We start from the raw sequence: 19,634 nt of genomic DNA on the forward strand, positions 1-19,634 counted from the left end.
CAATTAGCTGTTTGATGTTTCCTTTACGGTCCCGGTTACTTTCAGGCAGGTCAATCTCCATCTCAAAGGATGCATGAATCTCGCATCCTTACCTCCTGAGTCCCGGCACACGGAAGGTGAAGCCATGGCTTTATTAGCCCTGTAAGTACGAAGCGACCTGATTAAAAGTGCTCACACGCCCACGTCCCATTCGGGCTAGATAACAGCAGGACCAAGGGTGATGCAGGTCTCTAAAAACTCAGTGTTGACTCAAGGTGGGATCCCACCCGTGTGGGGTGACTCACAGCCCATCCACTGAGCGGCTGATAATTATTAATATCTATGGTAATATGTACAGAGAGAGGGATGAGCTGGAAAGGAAAGGAAGGGCCACAGTCATCACCGAGATGGGATGGAGCATTTTCCAGAGCTGCTGATCCCGCCCTGCCCCTCAGGGGATGCAGGAATTCTCTCCACAAGCTCAGCAGCTTTCACTTCTTCGCAAGTGCTAAGAGAACTACACAACCTAAAAATACAGGGAAGGTGGTTTTTTTCTTACTTTATCTTGAAAATGCCTCACTTGCCTGGCTGTGCTTCACGGAGCTGGTCCCTACTTCCTGCATAAAATATAACTGAAATAATACTGGAGTAACTGAATATATACGCACAACGGAAATAATAATTGATCCTGTCACAGCTTCTTCATTCCAGCATCCCAATCCGAGAGCATACAAATACTTCTGCAACCCCCGAACAACCCCTCACGTAAACAGAATATTTACGGATCTCTACGCAAAAGCTGCCTCTGAGGAAGGTGATAAAAAAGGACTGAGTGATGGCTTTTTGGCTGTACTCATAAAATAATGACCTTTATGCAACAAATACACTTAGCTCTTAGAGAGTTACAGTCTAAAATCCTTACAAACCATCGGGGTCTAAAGGTCCAGTGGTTAAGGATAATTAATTTGAGCAGCATTTCATACATGTTATTTGTAAGGGATTTTGGTGTGCCATATGGATTAATAGAGATTGCCATTTAAATTCTTCTGGTTCATATTCATTGCCTTATTACTCATAAAAATGCAAAAGAAAATGTTAATGATGATTACACCAAAGACTAATAAGTTAAAGCCTTAGGTTATACTTTGCATTTCTGAAGATATAAATGCAATCGCTTAATAATTATGCATATTTTTAACTATTGAGTTATTATTTCTCTATATGCTTGTAGTTAGCCTAATTAATTTTAAGCTCCTCTTTATATGTTTATACATGCAATTAATTTCCAACTTTTTTTTAGCCCCTTGCACGAGGGCATTAACTATTATAAAGACAATAAAAACTAAGAATTGTACACCCTGGAACAATACAGTAAATATTACCTCCATGCGTGTAAAACTGACACTGTTGTTCTCTAGCACGTATAACAGAAAACTGCCTCAAGGAAATAAATGGACTATTTTTATTAACAATATTGGTATCTTAGTATTTCTGTGAGAAAAGAGGAAGAAACAAAAACTATGGATTTTTATGCAAAAGCAGCTTATTTTGTCCTCACTTGTTTATTTTGGTTTTAATGAATTTCTATTAAATTTCTAAATCTAATAGAATTTGTATTTTTGAAAAATTGCTTTATTCATTCTAATTTTTCCTTTTTTGAGATGATGAGTTAATTCTTGTTTACATAACAGTGTTTGTGATGGCACACACCAGAGAAGACACCTGAGGTGCTCTAATGAAATATCGCGCCTGCAAACTCTGCATGACAGATTGTATTCTGGCCGCTGTCGCACTGCATCCCTTGGTCGTCTTTTATTTGATACTTTTATGACATGATCATCAAAGCATGTCTTGTGGCCTTGCTCTGTGCCCAAGGACAGTTGGGACCTGATCCGTGGTGCCCCTTCCATGGTGTGCTGGATAGCAACACTGCCTATTTCTGAAGACATTGTGACATCATAAAGGAAACGAGGATGTTTGTGCCAATATTTGGTATCCATGTTAAAATACAAAGGCTGTAAACCTGTGAAATCAGCACCTGATTATGCACCTTTACCTGGTGACTAGGCTGAATGCCATGCAAAACAACCAAGTTTTGAGTCATGCCAACCTATACCAAAGTGACAGATACCTGCAAAATACCACTGCAGGGAACTATACCTCAGCTATCATACTGTTATTTTCCTCTTTTATTTTTACACTTTGTTCAATTGTCAGCAGGTCAGGATTGAGGCTTTAAACCTGATTCTGGCAAGAGGGAGACCTTCTGGTCCGATTATCTATTTGCATGTGCCCAGAGCCAACGGCGCATACAGTCTATGGCTACATACATCCAGTAAAAAAGAAAGAAAATAAAAGCTTTAAAATGTGGTTAGATGATGTTTCCCATCTATAGACTTTTTTTTTTTCAGTACATCTCCAGTAAGAATTTGCAGTCGGTTTAAACACATACCTTGTACAGTTAAGTGCACCTGCATCGTTCTAGGAGTGTGCTGAGTTTGCACAGAACAAGTGTATGGACCGTCATCCGTCACGTCTACGTCTTGTATCTGCAGGCTATATTCTCTTCTGTTTGCTGTTGCGATTGAAACCCGAGGATCTACCGACCACTTGTCACTTCCAGCAAAAATAATACTCGACCGATTCAGCCAGGCACCTTTTGAAGCTCCATCTTCCAAGTAACACCTGGGAAAAGACGTGAAACCATAAGCATGAAAACGTAAGAGCTTTTGAATACCATTAACCTGTTATTGGTTTTCAGATTGAATACAGCTATAATATACTAGAGTTGGACCTCAAAACATGAGTCATTTGTTAATTTACAAATCATCATAAAACCAAAAAGTCTGTCTTAAAACCACACAATAAACATAAGTATACTTTCTGCTATGTTCCTCCTTTCTGATTTTCCTGCTGTGGGTGTTCAGTGGAGCAGCAGGTAGAAAGTCTCAGTTATTTCTGAACTGAACTCAAGGACTTCATTGGAGCCGCCCTCTCTGCTCCAGTTTCAGCCCGCAAGGATCAGGAGTAAGCATGTGCGCCTGTGTGAAATTACTGACCTTTCCCTAAGACACAACAAACTTCTGCTTGGGTAGTTAAGGAACCAAGAGACTTTTTCCACCCAAAACTGTAATAACATCTTAGAATACAAACCAACATTTTTTTCTTTTCAAAGGTTGTTAGATTTGTCATTGCTAATCATATTCAAGACATCTAATTTAAAGCAAACATACGTTCCATTAGCATGGATTTCCCTGCTGACAACAACAATGAAATATAAAGGATAGTTTTGCTAAATATTTTTTTAAAACCTCTTTAGTGTGGTAGTGATTCAAATGAATTTGTTTATTATGTCACACTTTAGCTTTTCTACAATTATTATTAGAAAAATAATGATAAATAGTGCTGTTCAGGGTGTAATAGTCACCTTAATTGGGGTCGGTGAATAACAACACCCCTACAATCAGAAGCAGATGTGACCCAGACAGATTCCTTCCTTCCAAATTTTAGTTCAAAAATATTCCTCCATAATGTAAAGACTTTGATATTTTTTTTTTAAATGAATAAAAATTACAGCTGGAGAATGAAAACACATATATCTGAAGAGTTTGACAGCATTTCTACACAGTATCTTGGGGGTTTGAAGACAGCATTGGAGATTGTGAGGGAATTGTGAGCTGAACACGCCAGCACAGGTGCTGCACACTGTCTGAAACAAATCCATCGAGAAATACAAAGAACAAGGTATATTGCAAAATCTAATTTGTAGTCCATTTCACCATCTGTAGATTCCAAAAACCAGTCGGAGTATGAAAGGTCAATGTTAATTGAAAATCTTTTCTGTAGATATACAACCAAAAAAAAACCCAAAAAACCCCACCCAGGTGTAACAGAAGCATAACCTTCTACTAAGGTGATTAGGCACTGAAATATGCTGCTGTTGTCAATATTTTGTATTGCATTAGGAAACATTCATAATTTCTCTCTAAAACAGCTTTCTTAAGATGCTCGCTTTCACACTGGGATGAGAACTGCACTGCGAAGGATACTCTTACATATCACTAAAAACCCTTCAGAATAGCACGTCATCAAGCGCAGGTACTAAACTTGGTAGGAAAAGCAACAAGAAGCTGGTGAGTAACGTTGACAGTCCTTCTTAACACAATTAAGTACAATAACATTGACAGGGCTCAGCACAATTAAGTAAATAAGGAGGAAGGCAGACGATCATTGAGGTGGGATCCTCGCAGAGGCAGACGGTGCTGGTGTGAGGGCGGCGCTCCCCAACCTCAGACGGGCAGAGCGGTGGCCAGGGGGAAGGGGGTGATGCCAGAGGATGCAAAGCTGTACAGGAGCTGAGGAACCTGTGTCACAGGTAGAGCTGAAGGAGAGGTCACTCCTTCAGCTTTTTTAACCTACAAAAACGGTCCCAAGAGGGTAGGATACTGGGACATTGGGTATTAAGAAGAATGTCTTCATGGAAAGGGCTGTCAGGCATTGGAAGGGGCTGCCCAGGGAAGTAGTGGAGTTACCATCCCTGGAGTGATTTAAAAGATGTGTGGATGAGGTGCTGAGGGACAGGGGTCAGTGGTGGGCTGGGTAGTGCTGGGTTAACGGTTGGACTGGGTGGGCTTAAAGGGCTTTTTCAACCCAAACTATTCTATGATTAAAATGGCCCCAGGAGATGCTCTAATTTTTAAGACAACCGATGGCTTTGGAGTAGGCATCAGACTTTTCTGTCATCTGGAAAGAGGGGAGTGACACTGTGACAGGTGGGAGAGTAGGAGAGAGACAGGCCACTAAGCACGACTCCTCAGTCCCATGGGCTTTTTGACGTCATGTTCAACGGAGCTTGGACAATGCAGTCTGTATTCGATTTTGCAGTGTTTGACAGTGAAAGCAATCCCTAGGCAAGGCAGCCTTGAGATGCTCTCTTGAGCTTCAGCCAGAACAATGATTTTTGTGAGCAGCCAGGAGAACACATGAAAGAGCAGCAAGTGAGGAAAGAAAATATAATGGTGGGAAGAAAACCAGTAGACACCAGGAGAGACCAGGACTGTGTGAAGTATGAGAATACAACGAGAATACAAACACTGAAGGTACTTCAAGTACCACCTTGCTATAGACAACGAGATGTCTGTCATAAACCCAGGAGGACTGGAGATGAGACCTGAGCAACAGAAAACGGTGATAGCTTGGGTAGAGAGCATGGGAAAACAGGAACAGGAGAAAGATGTCCAGGAGGAATGGCCAGCAAGGACAGTCCCTTTTGGTAGCTGAGAAGTGAGGGGTTAAAAGGAAAGAGAAAACTTGTAGAAGGAACCTTATTTCTATGAGATGTTGAAAAAGACTGAGCCTGTCCGCAGGGAGGTTGAGGAGATTTAATTAAGGCTCTAAACTAACTGAGAACTCTACTCTGGTTTTCCATAAGCAGGTGACATCCAGCATGTGGGAAAAGGCAGAGCAGCTAATGGAGTCAAAAGGCAGAGAAAAACCTTGATGGACTCAAGTTTGAGAGCACGAAACTGCAAATCCGGGAGCATGTGGAGTTTTTTTAAACAATCTGAAAGCGATGCCATAGGACTGGGAAATCGTAAATGTATTATCTATATTTAAGGAAATGTGGAGTGTGAATCAGGCAAATTTTAGGCTAACCACCATGCCCACAATAGAACTGAAGGCTTTAAAACAACTTTAAAAGTTGAAGGAAGGTAATACAAAGTGCAACAGACTAATGGGATATTTTTATTTGATAATGAGTTTTTTTTACATGAAGGAAATCCAAGAGAAGAAGAGAAGGCAATAGATCTCAACTCTTTGATAAAACATTAAAATAGCGCAACTATGGAAACTCTCAGATGGGAGAAAATGGTGATTTCATAGGTTAAGCATATGGTGGTATTGTTTAAGGGGAAAAATGACATTCCCTTTAGGAATAAGAAACCAGAAGTATCAGGATGAAATTCTGCAGAAATGGATCATGAAAATAACCATTCATTTAATTAATGATCTCAACATGAAATCTGAAAGGATGCTGAGAGAAGCTGCATACGATACGGGATAAAAAAATCACAGTTTATATAGCAGAGAATTGGGATGTCACGGGGACGCATCACTTTGAGGATGGAGAGCGCAGCAGACATCTGTGAATCCCTGCAGGAGGAGTTTTGTAGGCTCTGGTCCCATTCAGAGAAGGCAAGGAACCACTGTCAAAGTCTTATATGAATATTTTCAAACTGATACTAATGAACTGGGGAGAAGCAGAGAAACCTCAGATTCTCTGACATCTTCCTACAGTGCCTTTCTTTCTAACTGGTATTTCTGCAGCAGCTGGATACAGTCAGTTAAAAATGAATATTTTTGAAGGCAGCTTTTAGTTTCAGCGATGCCCCATCCCTGGATGTCTTCGAGGCCAGGCTGGACGAGGCTTTGAGCAACCTGGTCTATTGGAAGGGGTCCCTGCCCACGGCAGGGGATTGGAACTGGGTGATCTTTAAGGTCCCTTCCAACCCAACCCCTTCTGTGATTCTATGTTTCTATGATTTTATTTAACTCCCTTGTTGTTTATACACACGCACACATCCACAAACATGCAAGAAAGCTTTAGGACTACAGTTTCTTCCTTCAAGAGAGAAAAACGGCTGCCTCCTCTCCCAGCACACTAAACCAGCCTCAATCCCTATATATCATGTAAGAAAAACATTTGCTTTGCTTAAAAAAACAAAAGGTGACAATAGAACTTGAAATTTTTGGTTATTAAAGACAAAAGTGTAATTCTCCTGAGATGCAAAGCAAACCACTTGAAAACCAAGCTGGGGAGGGCAGTGCTTGGGGCTGTTGTCACGGCAGCTCCAAAGCATCCTTACAGCCTCCTCAGCGTGCCTGCTCCGAAAGCCCCAAAGGGTCTTGAAAACTTCTCGTACAAACACAGCCCTTTTGATATCAAGGCTTTCCTGCCGAGACAAGGCGAGATACAGCAGTGCAGAAAGGAACATGAGACCTCTTGCTTTTTTACTTGATATACAAAGTATGTTCTCAAAATAACTTTCTAAAACAAATAAATTTTGATTTATTAATTAGTAGGTGCATGTTTATCGTGGATAGAGGATGAAAACCTGCTAAACTCAACCTTCTATGCCCCAGAAGTTAACAAAAGGCATGCCATGTAAAACATGAAAATCAAGGACTAGAAGTGGAACAGATGTTTAACTGTGGAGAGAGATTTGCACGTTTGATGAAAAATAAAATCACAAAATATATTTCTAAAAACGTAAGTAGGAGAAAACATTTCAGTCTTGTTCAGACCCTGACGAAGCACGTTGTATTGCCGAAGCACAACAGTTGCAAACTAAAAATTATATTCCAAATAAGGTTAACTGAAAACAGGTTAAATATTTCACCTCAGACAGGCTCCTTCAATAGCCCAAAGCACTCTTCCCTCTGCATTTACTCAAAACCCATGCAAGTTCCCTAACAATGTGGGAGCGACTTGAAAACATTGCAGAATTTGGCTGAAATATTTTGCAGAGGACAGCCTTCAAATTAAACAGCAGCCAACATGCTGTCTTTTCCTGCTACACACACTCGATGCGAAGGATAAAGTGCGTATTTACTCCACGGAAGAAGCAATCAGATGATTCATCTCAGAAATGTTTTCTAATCTAACAAATTTAATCCCTTTCTGTTTGCAAATCACTTCTCATTTTTGCAAATGCAGCTATTGCTTCAGACTAGTCCGCAGGCAACTTGGACTACACCCTCACCCACATGTTCCTGGCTATTGAAGGCAATGCTTCTCCACTGTAATTATTGCAGAGGAACAGAAATAAGGACAAATAAGGGTATTTTTCCCTTTAAATGATGGCTTGGTCTTTTTTACCCCCATATCCTCCATAATTTGCTACGAAAGAGCAGTCTTTGCTCATGTATTTTGTGTGACAACTCATCAACTGTGTATGGAAGAATACTTGCAAGGAATAAACACCAAGACGAACAAATATACCGACCCCAAGGGATCTGACGGCTACGCGTGGACTCAGACTAGAACACCACATCCAACCTTGTACACAATCTCTGCGTTTTCCCCTGCAATTGTATTTCTCGCATGCTTGATCTTTGGATACACATCTTCATTTTAACAAAGAATGGTATTTTAACAGTATTTTATAAGCTGCAGATAATAAATGATAACTCTACGTTATTTTCATTGCACAAACATGAACATATCGGGAAACACATCAGCTCTTTTGACTGAAACGCTGTGATGGTTTAGCTCCTACAAGAAGACAAATTGCCTTGCTGCACGTGCACACCCTTCCCCTCCCCATCCTTCTCCACGTCACTGCGCCAGCTGGGATCAGGGCATGCTCGGTGACAACCCAGGAACCTCATGAGTGAGGAGCAGGGAGGAAAGGCAGCTACGGAGAGACAAGAACTCGCAAAGGAAACCAATGAGAACTGCTGGGAACTCAGCCAAGGAGGTCCACGTGCACTGGCTGCCTCTTGCCATGCATGTGCTGGCGAGTACAACACCCATGGTCCACCCCTCCTGTGCATGTGCACAGGAAAATGCTAACCAAAGTCCTCTGTAAAAACCTCTATTTCCTTAACACTGCAGCAGTCTTAGTTGAGCAAAATACATTACAAATACTAAAACAGGAGTTGCCAAGCTAGGTTTTATTAAAAACTTAACGTTTGCGCTCTGGAAAGATTGTCTTCCAAACATTTCAGGGAACTTAAAGACTAGTTTTCAGCAAACCTGAGAAGTGAATTTCAGCAGAGTTTGAATTCCACGTGAGCCTATGAAGAGCTGCCAGCCTTCCCCTGCAGTTCTCTCAGGATCAGTCTGAGCCTCATGCCAAGAGCCCAACTGTTCTTCAACTTCTCCTAGTCCTGAGTGCCATAAAAACATTGAATAATGACACCAGATCCATGCATTGCTCTAGACCAGCACACACATATCCCCGTGGGATCACGTTACCGAGGGTGCACAGTTGCTGCTGGCAGAAGTCAGCACCAAGACTGTGGGAACATCAGGACGGCAGGAGCTGTCGTCAATCACCCTCAGTCACTGGAGGACAAATCAAGCCAAAGCATGCTGATGTTTAATAAAGTCCAATGATAAAACATTTCTTACAGTAATATATGGGAAATAGTTTACTGAAAAGATGACAAGTAGAAACTGCAAATATTAGTGGCCTTCCCTCTCTTTCCTTCAATGTTGTTTATTTTCAAACTTCCTGCACATCATGGCAGCATTTTCTTCAATGTAATTTTAAAATCTATGCATAGAACCAATTATTTTTAGAAGTTAATAATAACACTGTAGCACAACTAAAGAAATCATTAAATAAAAGTGACTTTTGCTTTTTCTATCTTCACATTTCTTGGAAAAGTATTGATTAAACTACAGCTGAACTCAGAAGATATTTACTGTATTTTTAAAGTTGGAAGATTGGAAAAAAGAACAATTTACTTTTTAACTGATGATTGTAATCGGAATTCTCTACTCAACAAGCATAGAAAATAGATTTTAATGTTAACTGTTATATATGGCTGAAGGCATTTTAGTATTTTTCCGATCATTATTAATGGGGATGATCTTCTGTAATTTGTAAGTACAGAAAAATATAGTCTCCCCCAGCTTCCTTAAAGTTTTTAATCCTCTCTTTTTGTTACCTCCCACTTTCCTAGCTCTCTAGCCTATTATTTCCCCATAATTAAAACACAGACCTATTAATCTTTGTAAAAAACAGTTCTTCCCAGTTGCTTAATTAAAACTGCACACGGTCTCTTTGCAAGAGCCAGGGCTGGAGCTCCCACCTCGCTGCCCTTGAAACCAACTGCACGGCATTGCACACAAAGCCTTCCCATAATCCATATATCACATGGACGTTGGACATATGCCTATCTCCAAACAACCTTCGATACGCTCCCTGGGGTTACATCTGGAGAGTGCTTGGGCAGTACTTAAAATGAAAAATCTTCGTTCAAGCAGGACCAAAAGCTACTATTCTTCTCACTACTTACTTACGTGACCCAGACTGCCAAGCTACAAGGATAAGTAAGTTAAAAGCTGTCTTACAGACTTGTAGGGAGATTCAACCCATGCAAACCTTTAAACACACCCATCAGCACCAAGGGACTCCATTTAGTGCTCAAACCTCATCTCTTTCTGCTCTGCCCCCTGCCCAGGCGGGACCGTGGGAGGTGAGCACCAGGAGCCATGGGAATGCCGGCTGGTCGGGGCTACTGCACTGCCCAGCTGCAGAGTCATTCGAAACACGTCTCTGACTGCGAGGAGACACCAAGGGCCATACTGTGAGACGCTTCCTCCATAAAACTCATCCCCTATATGGTAAAACATGTATTCCAGGTCAGGACATGACTCATCTCTGTGTAGGCTGTGTCTCTAAAAACAGTAATCCCATTGCAGTTCAGGTTAAAAGTTCCATCTCATTTACAGAAAGTCCTGGAATTCTTTCTTTTCCCTGAAAACCTAGAAGAATTCAACTTGAAAATTTTTACGGTTTTATATAACAGGTGCCTTGGGTGCTGGAGGAGCTGAGTGTAACGCCCACAGGGGATGACAGCATCCCCTTTCCATTCCCCTGCAGTGGGTGACTGTTCACCAAAGCAGATGTGAAGCACTTAACAGAGTTGTTATTGCTTACTACAGGATCTTTTTTTCCCAGTGAAATTGGTTTTGGCACTGAGTTATAGCCACTTTCCTCAGAACACAGAAAATCTTTGCAAAAAACAGTGTTGCTAAATTTTTTCTGCTTTAAAGGAGATTGGCTTTGAGCTAAGCAACAAGGGGAGAGAAAACCGTGAGGGTCAGGGTTCAGCCTAGAAAAACACCCAGAAGCTCAGAACATAAAATGATACATCCAAGTTCCGGATCCAGCAAATACCACCAGAAACCTGCTAAGAGCTCTTGCAAAGTCCTTTAGCTGATGATCTGATAAATGTCTTGTCTGGGTTCTCCATGGATTCTTACAAATAATATCTTAAAATTTTGTTACACTAAGGAAACCTGCGTGAATGATAAAAATAACTTGGGTGCAATTATAGGTGATCCTTTTTTGTGATCAGAATCCCTTTTATCATGTCTGCTAGAGCTCAAAGCATGGAATTCTGCATAAAAATCTGCACAAGCTGCTCGTTATCATCACAGCTTTTAAAAAATGTATTTATTTTTTATTTACAGAACAGTCTCATGCCATCAGGGAGCTGACAGGCTGGTGAACTCCAAGCCCCAGCTGCCCCCGTGCCCGAAGCTCGAGATGCACCCCCCGCTGCCCCCAGCAGTGCGTGTGCTGGCACAAGCTCAGTGTATCTGAAGCATAAGGATGCTGTAGCTCCAGTTTCACCATTTTCTCAGGGAGTTAACCCATGCTACCTGCTGCCAGGCCTGGAAGAGCGAACACAACGACCAGGAGGAAGACTTGTCCAGTGTTAAACTGCAACCCCTGGAGCCAAATTACCTCCGAAGCGTAGCAAGCATTGAATATTCCAGAGGAATTGCACGCAGGAAGCAAGGCATACAGGATATTAATAACAAGAAAGACTTAATAGTGTTTAAAAATCTTAATGTTAGGAAGACTCTTTTTTTTTTTTTTCCCAGTGAAGCAACACTACGTATTTATAAAACATGCGAATGTTAAATTATCCTGCAGAGGGAGACTGCTCTGTTGTGAATGGGACAGAAATCTGCTCAGGTGGTTTTTGGGAAGTTTGATAAACAGGAGCTCTGTAAGACGAGGGAGACAAGAGGTTGTTTTAAAACAGAGCTTAAAATCAGAACCCCAAAACTCCATCTCACAGCAACCAAAACAAACTCAAAATAAATAACCAAGCTTTGCTTTGCCTGGAATCTCCACTGTACGTCAAAATTCTTAGGTCTATCTTTAAAAATGCTTTCTGCTTAAAGAATAACAGCAGCACTCAGTAGAGATGAGGTTCCTTTATAAGAACATGTGTCTTTCCAGCACCAACTCCCCCCCAGTGCTGAGCTCCCTGTCCTTCTCTTGCTCACCCTCTGCGAATTCTTGTGTGTCGTGTTTCTGAAAGGGCAGGCGTTGGGGTTAAAGGAAAGTGGTGCTGATGGATCAAATGTAGATTTCAGTTCTTCTCCCCATGCAGCCACCAGCTGACAGCAAACATTTATGAACTTTGCAGCATCTAATGTAGGTCCTGCAAACAAACTGCTTGTTCCCCTACGAAGCCCCCCAGCCCGCATCCTGCCTCCTCTCCGCAAGTGCTCAGGTCCCACCATGCCACCATGTCCACCACAGCCTCTGCTCCCACCACCCTGCCACCTGCCTGGCTGCCAAACCCTTCCTCCTTCCTCCATCCTGGTACCTGTTTTCCTTCTCTGCAGCCAGCAAGTACCAATGTCTCTGTTGTTCTTTGCCTTTTCATGTCCGTGGCAGAGGAAGCTGGATGGGCTTTATGGTCCCTTCCAACCTAAACCCTTCTGTGATTCCATGATTCTTTGCTCTGCATGTGTTTTGCTTTTTAAGCGCCATAATCTGTAGTTCATACCAAATCCTTGCTCCAAAGCATCTTCGGGTATATAGCAGACCAATCTGCTGCACTGACCACAGAGGTGCTAAAGATGTCGTAGCATCTCCTCCCCTTCCAAGCTGCACAGACTAGACACGTCTGAGGCATTTTACCCAGCGTTTGTAGTCAAATAATTCATTTAGCGCAGTATCAATAGACTTATTCGTAATTACCTCCTTTAAATAAAGATGTTCTTCCAAACCTCCTACCCTGTAATTTCTGCGATTCTCAGCAGTCCATTCCATCGCTTTCTAAAACAGCAGCTTGGAACGGAGATATGCAAACTTCGGGAGAAACCAAGGTAATTCTTTAAATATTTGTCGACCCGTGGACTTTTCCAAAAGAAGCAGATAACAGTATGAGCTTGTTATCTGGCAAATTGCCTGAAATAAATGGGGATACATGTTACCTGCATTTTCATGAGTAATTAGCATAATTAACCTCCCTGCTCTGCTCCTATGCCGCTTCCACCGCTCCAGACAACTGACGTATAGTTTATTAACCATGAGAAGTCGTCAGATTTTCTGCTCTACAGTTGGCCATGACAAAGTTGCCAGGTACCTGCCAGCCTGCAGATGAAAAGGAAGACAAGGCAGAGAGAGAAATAGGAGACGAGTGGGAGAGAGAGCAGAATATATCTTCTTCATTACACATCTTCAGCTTCTTGATTTTATAAACTCATCTACCTTAAGATGCTTTAAGGTATCCTAGGAAATCTTTCTGCAGATATAAAATGGATTAATCCCTGACTCTGAAACATTTTAAAGGGAAAAGCAGTAGAATATTGGTAATTAACAGCAAAAGTTTCTATTCTCCTTCTTCTACAGGATTATAAATACAATTTGCTCTAGAGCTGATGTTACTTGAAAGTCAATCTGTATGGGTTTCAACTTCAATACCTGCCAATCCATCCAAGCCAGCTGAAAAGACCACTTTCACAGGGGTTTCCTGGCTTCTATTGTTCATCATAACCACCAACCATGACCATAATGTGTATTTCCCTCCTGACGCAAAGTGGCTTTTCCCATGGCAAAGACAGAGAAACTGTTCGTATCACAACTGCAGTACATTAATTTGCTATTTTTATTTGCACAAAAATATTCCCACCCCTTTTCCCAGATATATTTTTATATTAAAATGAAGAAAACAGTATAGTGTAAAGGTAAGAATTATTAGTTACTAATTATTTCATGGACGGACATAATATTTTGGCTTTGAAGGTTCAGAAACAGTATAACACAATACTATTAGTTCTCAGAGTTTTGGTTGCATTTTCAGAGAGGAACTCCCAGTTTAGCCATATTATTTGAAATGCTAAAAAGGGGCCGGCTGTTGCATTTGATATTTATTAATTCCTAAAGATTTATGATATAGAAACACTGACTTTCAGAAATAATGAAGAAATTGCCAGTACAAAAAAGCAAGGAAACAGTTCACTGCATGGTTTTGACTTCATTATTTTGCATTTTTGGTAAGGGAGGGGGTCTTTGAAAATTTGAGAGCCAGCCGTGTGTATGTTATAGGAATAGATATTAATCATCTTGCTTCTGATGGTGAAAGCCAACCCAGATGGCAATTTTTTCCCCCTGCTTCTTTGCCACGTGATACTGAAACACAAATTAAAGGAATAAAAAGTAACGTAAGCTGTGAGGCCACGGCAAGGCAAAGGATCATGCCTAGAGAACGACAGAACATCGGGATCCCGAATGTACCATGTTACTTCTCAAATTTTCAATATAACAGCAGGTTATCGAAAGGTTTTAGCATCCAGAAATGTATAACTGAATTAAAACAGCCATGATACTAATTAACTGAATTTATTTCAGTTTCAGAACAGTTAAATTAGTCTTTATTTTAATGCTGAAATGAAACAAAGGTTTCTTCACTGACGCAATAAGCTCTGACAAAAAAATGAGGGCTTACACCAGGAGACTATGACAGTAACGTGTAGTCAGGATAAAATAATGAGCGTCGGATGGCTGTTATACTCAACATCCACATAAATGCCATAATTTGGTAATGAATACGGAACAATCACGATGCAGGGCTCACATCAGCGGCAGCACATTAGAGCGAGACGGGGTTGGGGGGCAGCCGGCATACCAGACCCGGGCATCAGCTTGCAACCCCTACCAGCTTTCTTAGGGGAAAACTGCAGAGTCTCCACAACGAATGCAAAAATCTGCCCATGTTTGAGCTCCAGCTTGGGAGAGGGGCCCAAGATCATGGCCCCACAGGAGGCACCCAGGAGGTAGGCACGTGGCCAGGCAAGGAGACGCAAGGTCCCACGTGCACAGATCTCCCCTCATATAAAGTTGCTCTGCTTGGCTCTGTAATGTCATAGAATCACAGAATGGTTTGGGTTGGAAGGGACCTTAAAGATCACCCAGTTCCACCCCCCTGCCATGGGAAGGGACACCTTCCACTAGACCAGGTTGCTCAAAGCCACATCCAGCCTGGCCTTGGACACTCCCAGGGATGGGGCATCCACAGCTTCTCTGGGCAACCTGTCCCAGTGCCTCCCTACTCTCTCCAGGAAGAATTTCTTCTGCTGTCCAATCTCAATCTCTCGCTTTCAATTTAAACCTGTAACCCCTTGTCCTATCGACAAGGGGTCTTAGAAGACTAAACCAAAAGCTGGGTGTAATAGAGACAAAGTGCAAACGCTATTGACCAGTCATTTAAAATATGTGATAAAAGAAATTGTAAGAAAACCCCCTAGATTTGTGCTCTGCTGGGTGACTGTCCACCTCGCACTGCCCAGAGACCCCATTATTAGCAGCTTGACGAGGGGTGGGAGGTCCCCTTCTGCCGGTGAGGGGGCTATCCTGGCTTCCTTGGCTGCCTCAACTGCTTCTCGTGATACTGCAAGCCTCCCTCCTGATGCCAGGTTGGCCACTGGGACCATGCGGTGTGGCGAACCCGCTAATTTCTGCATTGCCTCCTGACACCAGCAAATTTTGTGATTCTGCAGAACCGATGTGATGGTGAGGTCCTCTCTGCCTGCTCAGCTGCTGAGTGTAAAACGCATCAAACGTAGTGAGAAAAGATGTCTACAGGCAAAGGTGTGGGTGTTCCTGCTCCACAGCGGAGCGGTGATAACTTCCCCTCTCCTGCCTTTCTCCCGGCAGACCAGTGACAGCTACTCAGTTTCCAGGGATTTCTTAGTATTCAAGTTTTATGTCTCACATGTTCTTCCTGAATGAGCTTTTTTCACTAACAAGGCTTAATGAAAAAACATTATTTCCAAGTGAAAAAGTTGTATTTTAGGATTTCCTTATAATAGTGTCTACACTACGAGTAGACAGGGCACACAAGGTGGGAGATAACTGTGTGCTGTATCATATCCCTTATTGGATCAGTATTAACCTGAGACTCTTCTCCAAGACGGTAATACCAACCTCGCAACACAGTTCTCTCCAGGTTGGTTTAAGTAAAATAATAGAGTTAATGACAGAAGCAAAGCTAGCTAGAGAGGTGTAATTCATCATGGAGTGTTTCATGCCATTATCTTAAAAACATACAGTGTAGTAATCACTTGAAGTAGTGATAACACATAATTGTATGCTTCTCATAAATTATAGGTGAATAGGAGTTTCAGCTAATGAGTGCCAAATAGCAGCTCAGGAACTGTAGTGATTACAGAAGATGTCGTGATGAATGCATTTATTATTAGGGTATTACAAATCTTTTTATGGTAGAGATGGCAAGTTTATAAATAAATAACCAGCTACAGAGGTACCTGCACGTCTAACCAAGACAACTAAGTTATTAGCCTGCACTTTAACCAGCCTCTTATACACAAACATTTCAAAGCTTGCTGAAAACAAAGCAAAGGAAAGAAAACCTAAGTTCTACCCAAACATCAACATCCACGGGCATCCATACACCATTTTTCCACCTCCTGGCAAAAGGTGCACTGTCGGAGTACTCTCAACACAAAACCAAACTGAGCCCTGTTTCTGGGAGCTCACCTCCTCCCACAGCCACCCAGCACAAGCCAGTAAACACTGGGGATGAAGGCACAGACAACCTGCACTTGCTGGTGCAAATGAGATTTTCACTGATTGTGGTAGAGGCCAACTGTGTCCAGCCTCCCGTTCCCTGTGGAGAAGTATTTCATGAGCACCATCCCAAATATTTCTGCCAGTGCGGCTGATGCTTAGAGCCTCACGCGTATAACGTGGTTTTATTTTGATTCACTTTTTTTTGCACACTAAAGACTGAAGGAGTAGCTGCTAACATTTCAGGGAAAGAAAACACATGTAAAAAACCCAAACGGAAACCAAGCAAGAATCAAACAACATTTATGTGACTGGAGAGCCCAAAGCAATTCCTGATCGGCCAACCCACAGGTGAGGGGGGCTGAGGACCGAGCTGCAGCACGCTGTGCACCCCGTGCATCCCCCAGCCACCCCTCTGCCCCTGGGATGTGTGTGAGCTGCTGCCACCGAAGTTCTGCCCCACCAATGCTGCTGTGGGTTTTGCACATTTTGATGTCAGAGGTATTCCCTCTGGTCCTTAAGCTGCTAACTTGTATTCTGCCACATCAGCGCAATGGGTTATTATTTCTGTAACTGGAAAAATTTGAGCATTCTCTTGGTTTTTTTTAAATGAATAGAACATTAAAAAAATCCAAATTAAAATCTTCTGGCCCTCTGAAATGTATTTTGGCATTTTTACAAATAACACATTTCTTCGCACCATTTTCTCTGCAGCCTGGCAGTGTGCTCTGTGTGCCCAGCCACTGTTGCTTTTTTCATCATGATGAAAATAAGCCAAAAGGCAGAGCAAGAGAAGCCTCCTATTTATCCAAAGTTTCTGACATTAGCTTAGACCCAGGTTTAGTTCCTACTCTGAACTCAGAGTGATCTATGACTGAGATTTTTGCTCTCTGTCAGGCAGAACAGCGATTACACGAGGGTGTGCCACCTTTCAGGTCAGTATATAATACACTTAGGAAAGTGCAGCCGGCAGACAAGGCCATTTCAACAACCCCATTTTTTGTGAACATATTTGAGAAGCTATCTTTATCCCCCTGCAGAATGAAAATAAAATTTAAAAATCTCAAAGGCTTGCATGAAATAGGATTTTCCACCAAAACTAATAACTAAATAACTCAATTCCTATGACTTCTACTAGGGTTGATACATGATTTCATCTGTCCTTATCTCCTAGACCATTTAGCTTGCTGATGCACTACTGTTTGGAATATTAGTAATAAATAAATAAGTAAATCTAACTGTGCTGCAGTCCTGCACTACAAGGAATCTTTCTGGAGAAATAAGAATGACTTCTTTATTTGAAAGAGGAAGAAGAGGTTATAAATGGAGCTGCGCTGGCTCATGTAAATACACAAACTTGGCACACGGATGTCTCAGGTTGCAGTTGCCAGCAATAGCCAGATTTTTGGATGAACCTCACAGCTCCTTGCTCCATAGTACCACTACTAATACCTTATTAATAATATCATTAAACATCTCCCCACGGGGCAGATCTTGGCATGGTGTAGCCATAGTGGGTCACCCCACCATCGCAGTGAGAGCCCCCCTGCGAGGGGTCATGGGAGGCTGACACCATCCTTCCCATGCGAGAACTTGTCCTCACGCTGCTTGTATGGTGCTGGGATAACAAGAACACGAGCTCTACCTTGGGGAAAGAACTCGCAGCTCAGGAAACACTTCTGCTGGTGCTGGGCTGTGTTTGTCACTTGAATGGACTCTAAAATCCACCTGGTCCCCACCGGAGCCTTTCCAGGATCAAGAGCTGCACATCTCCAGTGAAATGAGAAGGGGTTGCTCCAGGGTGGCCCCCAACTCTATTGGACGCTGCTACATGGTGGAAACCTTCACATCTGATGCAATGCATTGATGCCTCAAGCATTTTGTAATAGCATCAAACGGAATAATTTCGGATAACCACTCTAAGGCATCTTGCATTTCACAGACCCCTCTTGGTGGTCCTGGCCTCTCTGCTTATGCACTAGTACCAACGGCAAAGTGAGGAAAAAGCAGGTAAAGGACATACTTCACTACAGTGTCATTCCAAAGAATTTAATGAATTCATATCTTGCATTGTATATTCCGGAGTTCCATAATTTGAAAAAAATATCCCGGATCCAATCCCTTCCATATTACTCACATTTAACATTTAAACAAATCTTCCTGTGCAAGATAATGGAAAATATTCAGATAAAGTGTTTGCATTTAGAAGGGCAAATTACAACATATAGGTTTTGAAATCACTGGAAGATAATAAACCTGAGTTCTTAGTTCATGAGGGGTTTAGTTTTCTAGTTTTTATAAAAGAGAACGATGTTGAATCTGAAACAGTGTCTTCCTATGCTTAACTAGTGGTGCAAAATGTAAGGACAATACTGTGGGGTTTAATTATCTCAGTAAAAGCAGCATATTCTGCATCTCTGGGCTGCAACGGAGACAGGTATGTCGCCACGCAGGATGCCACGCCCGACGTGGACAGCAAAGCAAGACTAACAGCAAAGTGAAGCTCTCCACCGTCACAAATAAAGTAAACCAGTAGGAACTGGCCTGTGGGTGCCTTTTAAACCAGAGTGCACTTAAGACACGAATGGGTTATTACAAATCTAAGAGGATGCCTTAAATATATTATGCATCTTCAAATGTGGTGCCTAGACTTGTTATTTTTTGTCCCTGTACTGCTAATAGGATGAACATTTTTCTGAGCACCTTAGCAGCCTTTTCTCATTTCTCATGCTGTATTTCCACTTGACTCACTCATTGTGAAAAGAAATTTTACCGGAGGAATTCAGCTTTTTACGGAAGGCAGCCAAGGAAGTCGATTACTTAGCAAAACCGCCATCTCCACTCAACTGGCGCTCTTTATCTTCCCACAGCAGACACTCACACGCTTGCCTCCGTAATCCAGTCTGAAGAACGTGGCCCATGACCATTAAGCATAGTTATTGTGGGATAATCACAGCTATTTATTCTGACATGCCCAATTTTTTGCAAAATCTCCCACTATCTCTCGCTGTATCACGGAGTCGGTCCTAGAGCACGTCCAGTGAATGAGCACACAGCCAAGTTTGTGTCTGCTCCTAATTGTTG

At 42.1% G+C, this 19,634-nt stretch overlaps 1 protein-coding gene across 1 annotated transcript in view; it reads right to left on the reverse strand.

The window, feature by feature from the left end:
- The window catches only part of NEGR1 (neuronal growth regulator 1), a gene marked incomplete at its 3' end in the record, with an annotated part of 112,446 nt that overhangs the window by 77,528 nt on the left and 15,284 nt on the right, over positions 1-19,634 (reverse strand). Inside the window, 1 exon segment of the mRNA XM_010153858.1 lies at positions 2,432-2,723. Within this exon segment, the coding sequence (XP_010152160.1) occupies positions 2,432-2,723 (292 nt within the window).

This window comes from Eurypyga helias, unplaced genomic scaffold, assembly GCF_000690775.1.
Source record: "Eurypyga helias isolate BGI_N326 unplaced genomic scaffold, ASM69077v1 scaffold2916, whole genome shotgun sequence".
NCBI lineage: Eukaryota > Metazoa > Chordata > Aves > Eurypygiformes > Eurypygidae > Eurypyga > Eurypyga helias.